Here is a 14,194-nt window from a genome sequence, read left to right on the forward strand (position 1 = left end):
GAAATGATAAAGAACGCGAAAGAGATAATATTTTGAATCTATATGATCATGATATCTAAATTCAACCCAAGTGCCCAAGTGCCCGAGTTTACTTGTGCTATAAAATTTGGGTTTTCTTGTTCTTTTTTTGTCCAGTTTGATAGTGGTAGTGAACTTCATTTTATTTTCTTTGGTTGTTTAAAACTACTGTGCAGATTGAGGACTGCTTTGCAGATTATTAACTGCTATGCAGAAGTGCAGATTGGAAACTCCAGTTGTTGTGTGCAAAGTGCACTTGAACTTGTAGCTCTATTTCTTTTGAAGCAAGAATCATGAATATTTTTAAATTATAATTTGAATCATTTATTTGGAAATCTTTGTGTTTGTACAATAATTAGATATTGCTAAACTTGATTACATTTTATTTCTTCTATTATCTTCATTTTCTTCGTATAATCTTCACTCTTCTAGTGTTCTTTCAATATTCTCGTGATCTGTATATAAGAGGAACATGAGAAAAAAGTTTGTTAAAAGTTAGAACATCCATGTATAATATATATATATATATATGTATTTATATATTTATAATTTAATACCTTGTCGACTAGTGTCGACCAGTCTACGACTAGTCTCGACCAGTCACGACTCGACTTGCCGGACAACCCGGTCGACTCGACTCGATTTACTGACGTAACAACCATGATCCCTACGAGCACATAACTGCGAAAATTTATAATTTTAGATTTTGGTGGAGTTTTTGCGAACAAAGGAATAAACAATATTTATTGCAAAAAGTCCGGTATATAATCTATACTATACTAAAGCAGAGTACAACTGATGTCATCTTAGCTAATGTGTCAAGTTATTATGCTATGATGATGTCATGTTGCTCATGTGTCAATTTCTTATTTAATCTTATTTTTATATTACTTTAAAATCTTCTCTTTCATATTTTTTACTTCTCACTTTTCATTAATTCTCATCCTCCATTTCTTACTCATTAATCTCCACTAATTCTCTTTCCTCCCCATATTTCATCATATCTCATTCTAATTACTCACTCATTCTTTATTTTTTTGACTGATTCACAATATTATAAAATTTTAAGTAGAATTTGTAAAATAAAATTTTTCTATAACCTTTATATAACATACACAAAAAATTATTTTTACAATATTATAAAAATGTTAATAACTAACTTTTTCTTTAATATAAACTTAAAGTAAATTTTAACTAAATTAACACGTTCATCTCAAATAAATTAAATATTAACCTGGCGTAGACCGGGGACTAATCTAATAATAATAATAATAATAATAATAATAATAATAATAATAAATAACAAACCCTTTTTTTAAAAAAAATTACAAGAAAAAACAAACCCTAATGAAGTAGGTTCAAATCGGTTCTTACCCGGTACGACGACGCAGCAGCTGCCAATATTATCCTCAGACCTCAACTTAGTTGTTCACACCTTGAAAATAGATAGTGGGGGGGTTTTGGTCTTGTCCTAGGCCTAACATCAACAACCCCCTTCCCACCTAAACTATATCAATCTCTCTTTCATCTCTTTATAAATAAATTAATATTAAGTTTGATATTGATTTCTCTTTTATCTTTTGAATTTTAAATAATCACAGATTTTGAATTAGGGCACAAATATGCAGCAACAGCAGCAGCAGCAGCAGCAACCACAGCCGATGATGCCTTCATTTCCCCAATCTAATATTACCACTGAACAGATCCAAAAGGTTTCATCTTTTCACTTTTTCTTCTTTAGTTTCTATTTGTTTTTTTTTATGTTTATATTATGATTTATTCACCATTTTTAGCTTGTTATTTATACTACTTGTAATATATCTAGTTGTGGATAAGACTTTTGCTTTTGCTAATTAGGTGCATATCGTTCAATGGAAATATTTAGTCAATAAATTGAGCTGGAAGTTTGCCCCGATTGATTTGGGGGCAAGCAAGTGTTAGCTATTTACTATACACTGGTGATAGTCGAACAACCCCTTTATGCACTGTTTGAAAACATCCCTGCTTTATTTACAAGCTGAAGACCGCTAATTAAGTGTCATGGACTATTCGTTTTTGTTTATGAGAATGGATAAAAATAACTAAATTATCCTCGTATGCTGTATTTGTATTTGTCTAACTCAGTCAGTCACATTGATACAATATATGATTGATCTTCTTATGATGATATTAGTATCCAAAAAATATATGAAAATTTGAACGATGAACAACCCACATAGGCTTAAGACTCACAGCTGTACAACTTTACAGGAGCTTTTTTACTATGGGGAACATAGTTTTAGATTTTTAATTCGTCATTTTGATGATATGAGTTCTTGAGCCCGTTCAGCATTGTTTTCTTGTACCATAAAACAACTTCTTAGGACCTGATTTCCCAGCTTAATGTAGAGCTAAAGTAGCACAATATTTTTTGAAAATTATTATATAAACTTTGTGTATCGCTTGGGCGGAATGAATCAGTTGAGAGTAAAATGATAATTGAACTTGGAGAGGTATAAACAAATATCCTTTGAGTTTAAATTATGATCCGTTCATTTTGAAAAATGAAATGCAGTGCTGGCTTCTTTAGTATTCTTCACATTATTACCAGAAGAGAATTGCATTTCTTTATAATATATTGAAGTTTTACCCGACCTCCTTCTCTTACACCTCTTCTTTCTTTATTAAATTTTGGTCTCATTCTGCCTTCATTTCATTCCTTTAAGTGGAAACAACCTTAATGCTTAGATTATAATAGAAATCTCATTCTATACTCCCCTTTCATTTTTTCCAACCGAACAGAGCGTTACACCATTTCCTAGGAACGAGTGAAGTGCTCTACATGGTCTTCACTCCATTTTTGTGAGGGTCGCGCCGACTAAAATTTTTTCTCCTACTCCATTTAGGCCATGTTTGTCCCAAGGGATAACCGATCCCTTAAAATCAGACTATTTTAAATAATCTGATGGATCGGGCCGACTAAATTTTTTTCTTCTAGTTCATTTAAACTATGTTTTGGGAATAACTGATCGCTTAAAGAAATACTTTTTAGTTAATCTACAGGGGACTAAAACAAACATAACCTCGATGCTCATAGGTAAGTGATAATACTTCAGTACAAAATTCCAACCGTCCAGTTAAGGAGTTGCTTTCAGCACTTACAAAGTAGGTTGACCATTTTGGTTTCAAGATTAAAACAGTGTAAGCCAAGTCATATTGATACCAACTGCAATGGTTAATTTGTTCAGTATGACCCTATTTTTTTAATCAAATAATAAAATTTGAGATAATGCAAGCACCTTATGTGTAATATTGATTTTTTACTTTAATGACATACTGCAAAGCAAAACAGGGTCTTCCCAAGCACTTCTAATTGTCAAACTTTTATTTCCTCAGAAACAGGGCCCCTTGTGATAAAAGAACAGATTATATGTCTCAACATGTGAGTAGATAAATTTCTTTTCAGAGAGTGCATAAGAGAATCAAGCACATCCGTAGTTTACCTGCAATTGTGAAAACACTAGTTTAGGGCCTTTACACACTGATTTTTGTATGACCTTTTGTTATCTCTTTGTTGCAATGCGCCAACTACAAGCTACTTTCTTTAATATATTATTTTCTTTAAAACATTACTTGGTTGCAAGTGATGGAGAAGGGGTGCGTAGTGACTAATATGTTTTTAACTTTTCCTCTTTCTAAACTGATATAGACTAATGAGTTGTAGCATATATTTACTAATCTGCAAGTTGTTTATGCAAAATGCAGTACCTTGACGACAATAAGAAATTAATTCTGGCAATTATGGACAATCAGAATCTTGGAAAACTTACTGACTGTGCTCAGTAAGTTGCATACCTTTTTTTTTTCCTTTTTTTTTTTGCCTTTGCCTGCATATATTTGTGCTGGTTAGCTTGTTTAGTCATTACAATGGTCATCTCTGTGTGTTCTATCCAACTCGAATTTATGAAATAGCAATGGTGAAGCAGAAGATGTTGACTTGTAATTGTTAATTTTTTATCTTGATAAAACCTTGACTTGTAATGAGCTTATCCATGTCACTCTATATCCTAGGTATTTGTATGATCTGCAAACCTATTTTTATATGCATTTTCCATCTATGGGGCTTATCATGTAGATAGAGTCTAGATGATTAGTTTTTGTCTATAACCTTGATTGCTATTATGCTTATCCTTTGCTGAAATGTCTACCTGGACAGAATTTCAGTGTTCAATTGCCTTTTATTTTCATTCAAGATTTATGAAATATTTTTGATCTTATGTAGTTACCAGGCTCTACTTCAAAAAAAAATCGAAGTAGAAAGTTGAACTCAGGGTTTCTTTTTGTTTAAATTGAACTGGAGTTTTCTTGTTTTCGTCTTTGAATTCAAACGGTTTCTTTGATATTCATTGTCTGTCCTACTTTGGCTTCATTTACAGGTGTCAATAACATTATTGGTTTATGTCCAAGATATATGTATGATGTGCAGACCTTTTTTTGTATGCATATTCCATTTATTGTGCTCATCATGTAGAAAGAGTCTAAATTATTGTTTTTAGTCTATAACCTTGATTGCAGTTATGCTTATGGTCCGAACTGTCTACATGGGCAGACTTTCAGTCTTAGGTTGCCTTTCATTTAAGTTCATGAAATATTTTTGATCTTATGTAGTTACCAGGCTCTACTTCAAAAAAATTTGATGTATTTAGCTGCCATTGCTGATGCGCAGCCACAAGGACCAATGATTCCGTCGCAGGTGAATATGAAAGATGAGCAGATTGCATGTTTACATGATGTTGTAGAGTTGTAGCTTACTAGTCTATTGGCATGTGCAGATGGCTCCACATCCTATGATGCAGCCAGGAGGATTTTACATGCAATCACCACAAGCAGCAGCAGCGATGCCACAGCAGCAGCCTGTTTACCCTCCAAAGGGGCCTTTACAGTTTAATACCCCACATACAATGCAGGATTTGCAGCAGCAGAAGATACTTCAACACCATGCTCAGGGAGGACTCCCAGGGCCAAGTGGTACAAGGCCAGTAGGTCCCAGTAACAGTACAAATCCCATCCACATAGAGCCCAGCCGTGGAGGCACAGCTGGTGGTTCGTTGACGGAAGCAAAAACTCCGAGTAAGGTACGTGGAGGTGGAAGCAAGCAAGATGCCAGTGAAGGTGCACGGGTCCCCAGCGCTAGTGGTGCAAGAAGCTCGGCTACTGGAAAAGGCAGTGGAGATGGAGAAGCCAAATGAACCGAATACCATGTTCCGGCATGTGGCTGTTGATAGTAGGCCTCTCACTTTAGTACTAGTATTCATCTGGGTTTACTGAACATGGATGAGTTAGTTTCTTTCTAGTTGGTTATTTTGCAGCAGGTAGTTTGTGTTGTGCTTAGTACTACAACATCAGTTTAAGAGTTTGCTTTTTTATGTAGCCCACTTCATTAGAGTGGGGAAACATTCAAGTTAAGTTTGAGTGTCATGGATAAATAATGTAGTACACACTTGGATCCATGACCAATCTGGCCCAAAGTACATTAGTACAAATTTAGGCCCTCGACAATTTGTTGAGATTCAAATTAAGGTTTTCTACGCATTACATTATGTTCATAAATTAATATTAGACATTACAACAATCATTAACCCAAGGCATAAATAAACATATAATGTAAAGACTTGATGTAGCAATTTACATGTATAATTTGTGAAAACGGGATATAAAAAAAATATATCAAATACACAGCAAGTGTGATGGGGAAAGAAAAGGGTGGGGAAAAATAGAAAATGAAGATAGGGAGGTAGGGTAAAATTGAGTCTACCTGGTTTAAAACAAATTAATTGTGACAAATAATTGGAAGCCCCTAGACAGACTAGTGGAGGAGCAGCTGCCACGGAGTAAACCGATTGGCTGCTTTTTCGTCCACAAAAAATTTAAATAAAAATAATTTATAGGGACTTTTTAAAATGTTGTTACTATCTTCGTCCCAAAATATAAGTTTTTTTTTTAACTTTTTATGCATATTTTAAAGTGAATAAAAAAAATAGCCTCACAAGTCATTTTCCAAAATTTTCATTTTCTACGTAAAAATATATATTAAATTTTAATTCAAAAAAGAAATTTTAAAAAAAACACACGGAACTATGACTTTTATACATATTAAAATACGCATAAAAAGACAAAGACACTTATATTTTGGGACACAACTATAATTTCTAAGTGTAAAATGTTGGCAAAACTCTGTCACGTGTATACATTATAGTAAAACAAAGGACAAATGACATTATCATAACTCACGTTTGTCATGACTCAGTGTCAAACTCTTTTTTAATATTTTACATTCTTTTTTAATATTTTACATTATCAAATGTAATGCTTGATATCATCTTCCACTAACAATATTCTCCTCATTTAATTTATTTTTATTCAAATCTCTATTTTCATTTATTACATTTACTAATTATATCTTTTACTAATTTCTCATTCTCTTTCTTTCTCGTTATATATATTCTTAAATTAATAATTTTCAATAATTCCTTTTTCTTCACTAATTTTATCTTATTCAAGATTAATTTTATTTACACAAATATTCATTATTATATTTTTTCATTTAATAAAAAGTTAATAATCAATATTTATAGTTTGAGTAATATTATATTTTAATTTTTTTTTTTATAATTTAATTATTTCTTCATCATTATGTATTAAAAATATTACATTAATATATATTCAAATTAAATTATTTTAAAATAATTTTTCAGAATGTTATTAAAATATAACCATGCATATGCCAGGAACTAATCTAATTACTAGAACCAGACCTACAGCTGCATATACGTACGATATTTAATGTATTTAAATTTAAATTAAATCTAATTACTAATCTCCTCTCCGTCTCTCTACCGTTGGTTGGACCTGTCCTATTTAATGTATATTTAAATTAAATGCCAACGCGTGATGACATATACGAACTGTATTTAATATATGGCTCTAGGTTCAGTATAAAAAAAGACATAGGCTCAGGCCCGTTTCTTTTATATATTTTTAAGAACTCTAAAATTCGAAAATTAATTTGATTTGAAAACAATTGGAAAAATCTGATTTGGAAAGAAAGTCTACCATGATAGGAAGTCCTCTTTTTCTATAATAATATTATTAATTATTAAATTACCTCTTAAACATTTAAGAGCTAAAATTTAACTTTATCTTCAACAATCCTCTATAAACTTTTACTCCATATTTTTTTTAAAAAAAATTAACTACATACAAAAGTAACTAAAATCTTTTAAGTTAAATGAATGAGAATGAGTGAAATAATATAATAGTGATTGAGGAGAGGTAATTGACTCCTCAACAATGAGACACCTTTTGAAAATCCTAAAATAATAGAGTTACGAGGAGTTTGTTGGAGTTAAATTTGAACTTTATTTTCTCAAAATTTAATCAAGAAGTCTCATTTAACATAGTGTTGGAGTTGTTACAAGAAGTGTACAAGCTTACAGTATAATTAAATTTGTTGAGTAATTACGTAACTACTAACTAGTGATAGTTTAACGTATAATGTGAACTAGTAATATATAACGAGTGATGAAAGCTTTGTTACAAGTTGATATATGATATATATTGTCAAAATCAGAAAAATATTAGTAAATTAATTTAATAGAATTCATGAATTATTGTCAATTCATTAAAATCTTGATAAATAAATTCATAAAAATTCATCAAAATCTGTATAGAATTTAAAAAGTTAATATACAAGTTTTTGTAGAATTTTAAAAATTCACGGATTTATAAAATCTAGTAAAATTCATGAATTATTGTAAATTCATTAAAATCTCAAATGAATACACCTTTATTAAGCTAATAATGGAGAATATTTGAATGGAATATAAGAGTGTAATTCTTCTAAGTAAATACTCAACTAATTTAAGTAAGTACAATTTTTTTTAATTTAAACAAAGGGATAATTTTGTAAATAGAGAATTTGATTAAAAAATTAGAACTCTGCCAATAAAAATTTATTGCATATTTATGTAACTCTTTTAATTACGCACTTAGGGGCAATTTTCTCGAAAAATATTTTTTTTTCGTTACAAAATTACTCTTTTAGTTTAAAATATTACGTTCGGTGTCTAACCTACTCATAGGTCAGGGCAACAAATATTAAATAATATTTAATATATAAATAAAGAAAGTCCGGATTAAGCCAACGAGCCTGAGCTTGATTTTTAAAAAATTTCAAACCGATTGGTTTCTAAAAAACGGGTTTCTTAAGACTTGGATAAAACCCAGCCCACTAAGTTTTTTGTGAATTTCTATTAGAATGGACAACATTGGTATACGACACATTAATACGGTACGAAAGGACACAAACTAATTAGTATTTGGATTCGAAAATTTGATATACGAACACGAAAAAACACGAATATAACTAGTGTCGGGTTTGAGTTTCCGGTGTAGGTACACGACCTGGAACGAAGGTACACGGAGTAAATAAATAATTAAATTTTTAAAAATATAATATATATATAGGGGAATGATCAAATATAAACTAAAATTAAAATAGAAACTAGGAACTAATATAAGTCATTAGATCTATTTAATCTAATGGTCCCCCTAAATCACCTCACCCAACAACTCTACACCCTCCCACACCCAATTTCAGCTTTTCCCCTCCTTTTTTAATTTGATTTTTCCCGTCAAACTGTAAGTTTTTTTTAAAATCTGATTTCACTGTATTTTTCTAAATATCTCAACGATCGATTTGCATACCATTAGTGTTATTTTTCGAATTAGTTTAAAAAAAAATATATTTGGTTTCTAATTTCTATTTTAAATTGGTTTCTATTGGAGCAGCCCTATATATATATATATATACACACTAAATACCAAATGTGAATTTTACCTATTCTAAATGACATATATATAATTATAAATACTAAAATATATTTTATTGTTCTTTGATTACGTGAGTGAGCAATTCAACATTTAATTATCTAATGCATTTTTAACAATTATTCGTATATAATTCGTGTACTTCAGTATACTAAAACGGATAAACACGAATATATTAGTTCCGTGTTAGTGTCACCAAATTAGTACACGAATGTAAATTATGGTCGAGTTCGGGTTTAAGATTTGGTACACGAAAATACGAAAGTACACGAAACATTGTATACGACACAGAACGTTGTCGGGTCTAATTTTTAGTCTTTTTTACCCGTTTTCGTATAGTTTAATGTTAGTCGACTAAGCCGCGTGCTTGGCGACCCTGATTTATTTTTTAAGAAAAATAAATATAGACTATTTAAAAAATTATTGATGACATTTAAAATTCATTTTGGAAATCAGGTGAAGTGGTTGTTAAAATTTAGGAAATATTTTATGTTTCCGGTTAAAACTAGTCTTAATTTTATGTTTTTGTTTTCATAAATTTGAAAAACCATACTCTTAAAATTTGAATCCATTTAAATATGTTAATGTTTTTAATTATATATTTTTCTGATAAATTCACATTTTCCTTGAATTCGAACATATTTTTTACTTTAAATATCTTAATGAAAGTTCCAACTATTAATATTTTTTACCCTCTTGAATATAATAAAAAGGGGGGTTTTGCCAAAACTACCTATTCTATAAATTAATTTCTTAAAAATATGATTTAAAAATATATATTTTAAAAATAAAACTTTTTAAATTTAATTTTTAAAAATACAATTTGAAACTTTACAAGCTTAAATACAACTTTTTACCTAAATTATTTAAAGTTATTTTTGGAGTTGATTTAACTTGTTTTAGTTGCAAGATATAGTTGCATACGTTGAGAATCGTGACCAATTCAGTATAAACATGTAAACAGAATTATCGTGACCAATTCAGTACAAACATGCAAACAGAATCAACATAATTAACTTAAGACTTAGTTGCAGTTTGATGGTGTCAATTATTAACAATTTGCACAAAAATGACCATTTTATAATCGTTGCAATTTTAGTGATTAAACTATTATTTTGTTAACAGATAATTGCATTCCGTCAAAAAAATTTAATGGACATTAATGAAGTCATTTTTTAACTTTTATTATTGCACTTTGATGACTCAACTATTATTTTTTCATAAAAATGACTCATATATATTGACATTTTATCAACCAAATAATTAATTACCAATAACTGAACTTAATTATAGTTTTAAACACCTGTCTGACTTTGAGATTTTTATTATAAATATATTGTACATGATTTTTAGACACTAGAAACCGAAGAACAAGATATCTAGAAAAATAGAAGAAATAGATTTTTAAGTACTTTCGACATATGGAAAATGAACGGTGACTTACAATATTTATAATCACTAAAACAAATTCAAAATCAAGGAAAAAATTACAATGCATTCCCACTTCGTATTGTATTCTAGTATCACTTATGTCTAATATTTTTAAATCATATTACATTAATAATTTACTAATGTTCGTATCACGTTTGTCAAATAATTTAAAAGTTCAATTTTATTTTAGATTATTTCTTAACAAAAAAATTCGATATTACTTAAAAAAAGTATTTGAACTTCAGTCCGCTGCTTGAACATTGTTAAGAGCATGCATGTAATATGAGTTTATTCTATGAATGAAATATAAAATTCTGTATGTCGATATTAATAAAATGTCAATATGTATAAAAGAGTCATTTTCTTGCAAAATAATTAATAGTTAAGCCATCAAAGTGCTATACTAAAAACTAAAAATAAATTCATTAACGTTCGTTAAAAATATTTAACGGAATGCAATTATCTGTTAAAAAAGTAATAGTCGAGTCACTCAAATGGCAACAATTATAAAGAGTCATTTTTGTGCAAAATAATATAGTTGAGGTCATGAAACTGCAATTAAGTCTTAAATTTTCCAATCAACCAAAATTAAGCCTTCATCAATTTAACCATGTTAAATAACTAGTCCGTCTAAAATCATAAGATGGTAGAGGAAGACTGAACATGATCTATACTATTTAACACTCTCTCTCAATCGTACGATACTTTTCGCTATAATTGATAATAACAAATATAACCAATACCAATACTCATACAAAAATAAATATTTAAATTAAACAAATGGGGGTGTGTTGTGTATATATTGTGTACTTGATGATTTCATGAACAAAACACCTTGGTAGATTTTACTTAGTGAAATTATGTAGCACTCGACGGATAAGATTTATAGTCCCGATGGATGACTCATTATAGTCCCGACGGATGATGACTTATTATCCATCGAGTGAGTAGCTTATGTAACAATAAGTCTGTAGCACATTTCTGCATACACCATTGTATAGATTCTGTACGTAGTATTCAAGTCATGTTGACTTTAACTAGATATGCAGAATAGGTTGATTAATTGTACATAGATGATGTCTTGTAATTCTGCATAAATGAAATGAAGTCAAGTGCCAGATTGCTACCCGACGGATAATCTACAATGAAGTCAACGGATGATCAACTAGACAACTCGACGAATGATCAATAACTCGACGGATGATCATGAACCTGACGGATAAAGAATTCAAATATTTGTTGACGGTGACAACACAGTCACATGCGTCGAGTGGATGCAAATGGAATGTGGTAGCCTATTCAACTGGGTTTTCGAGAACAAAGAAGCATTGTCATTTCCATGCTATTATGAAAATATTCAAAGATGCTGGAATAGAGTAATGAAGTAGCATTGTAATAGACTAGATAGTTTTTGTTTTATTATCATGTCTCATTACTTTGTAATCTTGGTGATATATAAACCAAGAAGTAGCAACTAAGAAACCATCGATCTAAGATACAAGTAGAGAAACATTTGTAAGCAGAATTCTTAGCATTTCTCTGTAGTCTTAGTTGTTCAATTGTTGTAAGCAGCTGTGAGCATTTTGCACACAGGGTTCTCTCGATATATAATATATATCTCTGGTGGAATCATTCAAATCCACCAGAAAGTTTTTAAAGACTCTTGTTTTTAATTACTTGTGGTTTGACTCATTTAAGTAACGATTCTGCATTGTGCTAATCATTCACACTTATATATGTATTCGAGTTAGAACATTTTTATTTCAAGAAAAAGTTTCAAGAATTCCATTCAACCCCCCTTCTGTAATTCTTGTCATATTGTTAAGGGACTAACAATTGGTATTAGAGCAAGCTCTTAACTTACAAAGAGTTTAAAGATCAAACAATACAGCAAGATGAACAAGAAGGATGTTGGAGTCAAGATCCCTTTTCTGGATAAAGATAATTACCATCATTGGAAGGTAAAGATGCATCTTCATTTGCTTTCTCAAGATGAGGCCTATGTTGACTGCATAGAAAGAGGCCCTCATGTTCCAATGAGAGCTGCAACAGGAAATGAGCCATCAGTCCCCAAGCCAAGGCATGAATGGTCTGATCCTGACATTGAACAAGTAAGGAAGTATAAAAAGGCCATGAACATCCTGTTTAATGGAGTTGATGGATATATGTTTGACAATATTATCAACTGCAAAACAGCCAAGGATGTTTGGGATACAATACAGATCATCTGTGATGGCACTGAGCAAGTTAGAGAAATAACATGCAGCTCTTAATTCAGCAATATGAGCATTTTCATAATGAAGAAAGTGAGTCTCTCACTGACATTTTTAGTAGGTTCCAAAAACTACTAAATGTTCTTAAGTTGCATGGAAGGGTCTATCAGACAAAAGATTCCAATATGAAATTCCTTAGATCTTTTCCAAAGGAATGAAAACCAATGACAGTCTCATTAAGAAACTCACAAGATTATAAGGAGTTTACTTTGGAGAGACTGTATGACATCCTAAAAACTTATGAGCTTGAAATAGAACAAGATGAGAGGATGGAGAGAGGAAAGAAGAAAGGAGGATCCATTGCACTAGTTGCTGAGTTGGAAAAAGAGAAGGAAGTGAAAATGGAAGCTGTTGAATCAACTTCAAGGGTCTGTGAGAACAAGGGCAAGGGGCTTGCAGTAGAAAGTGAAGATTCTTTGAGCCAAGATGACATGGAGGACATTGATGAACACCTAGCATTTCTTTCCAGGAGATTTGCCAAGCTCAAGTTCAAGAAGAACTTTGGAGCAGTCAAGCGAAATAGAAACATGGTGGATAAATCAAAATTCAAATGTTTCAAATGTGGCTTGGCAGGGCATTTTGCCAGTGAATGTAGAAAATCAGATTCCAGTAAGAAAAAGTTTGAGCCTGTGGATTATAAGCAAAAATAATTTGAACTGCTCAAACAAAAGGAAAGGGCTTTCATAACACAAGAAAATGATTGGGCAGCAGATGGTCCGGATGAAGATGAAGATGTCAGCTATGTTAATCTAGCCCTAATGGCCAAGTCTGATGAGACAGAAACAAGTTCTTCGAGTAATCGGGTAATTACTACAAACCTTGCATATTTATCTAAAGCTGAGTGTAATGATGCCATAAATGATATGTCTACAAAGTTATATTATTTGCGTGTTACACTTAAGTCTCTTACTAAAGAAAATGCTAAAATCAAAGAAAACAATTTGTTTTTGAGTGAGAGAAATAATGTGCTTGAGTCTCAGTTCATTGATTTTGAGAAGTTAAGAATTGAGTGTAAAATTGCCAAGGAAGAATTAACTGAGTCCTTGAAGAAAGAAGAAATTTTAAAGAAACAGTTCGAGCGTGAACAAGAGGTGATTAAGGCATGAAAAACATCCAGGGATGTCCATGCTCAAATCACCAAAGTTCAAGAAATTGAGTCTTTCTGTGATGCAGCCTGAAAAAAGAACAAAGAGAAACTAGAACCAAATTTGGTAGATGGAGTGCTAACAGATGTAGACTCGACGGATGATGAGGATCATCCGTCGGATAACAAAAAGGGTTATCCGTCGAATGATGAAAATCCTCATCCGTCGGTTGTAAGCAAGCCTATCAGTAAAGCCAAACTTGTTAAGCTGAATGAGAAGTATGGGTCTGTTTCCAAGAACTTTGTTTCAGGAGAATCGAGTCAAGTTAAGAAAGGGAAAAAGGCTAATGTTGGTCACATGACTGTCAAACAGTTAAGTGACAGACTTGAAAAGATTGAGGTAAAAACAGAGACGAAAAAGAAAAATAATAGAAATGGTAAAGTAGGGATTAACAAACACAATAACTACACACCTGATAAATATGCTCCTAGAAAAATCTGTGTCAAGTGTGGTAGTGTA

General features: G+C 31.1%; 1 protein-coding gene across 1 annotated transcript; it reads left to right on the forward strand.

The window, feature by feature from the left end:
* The first annotated feature begins 1,405 nt into the window (after nt 1-1,405).
* Nucleotides 1,406-5,507, forward strand: LOC141666519 (GRF1-interacting factor 2). The gene is made up of 4 exons (XM_074472571.1): nt 1,406-1,730; nt 3,763-3,839; nt 4,666-4,750; nt 4,830-5,507. Exons 1-4 carry the CDS (start codon nt 1,641-1,643, stop codon nt 5,244-5,246), a joined length of 669 nt encoding a protein of 222 aa, XP_074328672.1. The 5' UTR covers nt 1,406-1,640; the 3' UTR covers nt 5,247-5,507.
* The last annotated feature ends 8,687 nt before the right edge of the window (nt 5,508-14,194 follow it).

Source organism: Apium graveolens, chromosome 6 (genome assembly GCF_009905375.1).
Source record: "Apium graveolens cultivar Ventura chromosome 6, ASM990537v1, whole genome shotgun sequence".
NCBI lineage: Eukaryota > Viridiplantae > Streptophyta > Magnoliopsida > Apiales > Apiaceae > Apium > Apium graveolens.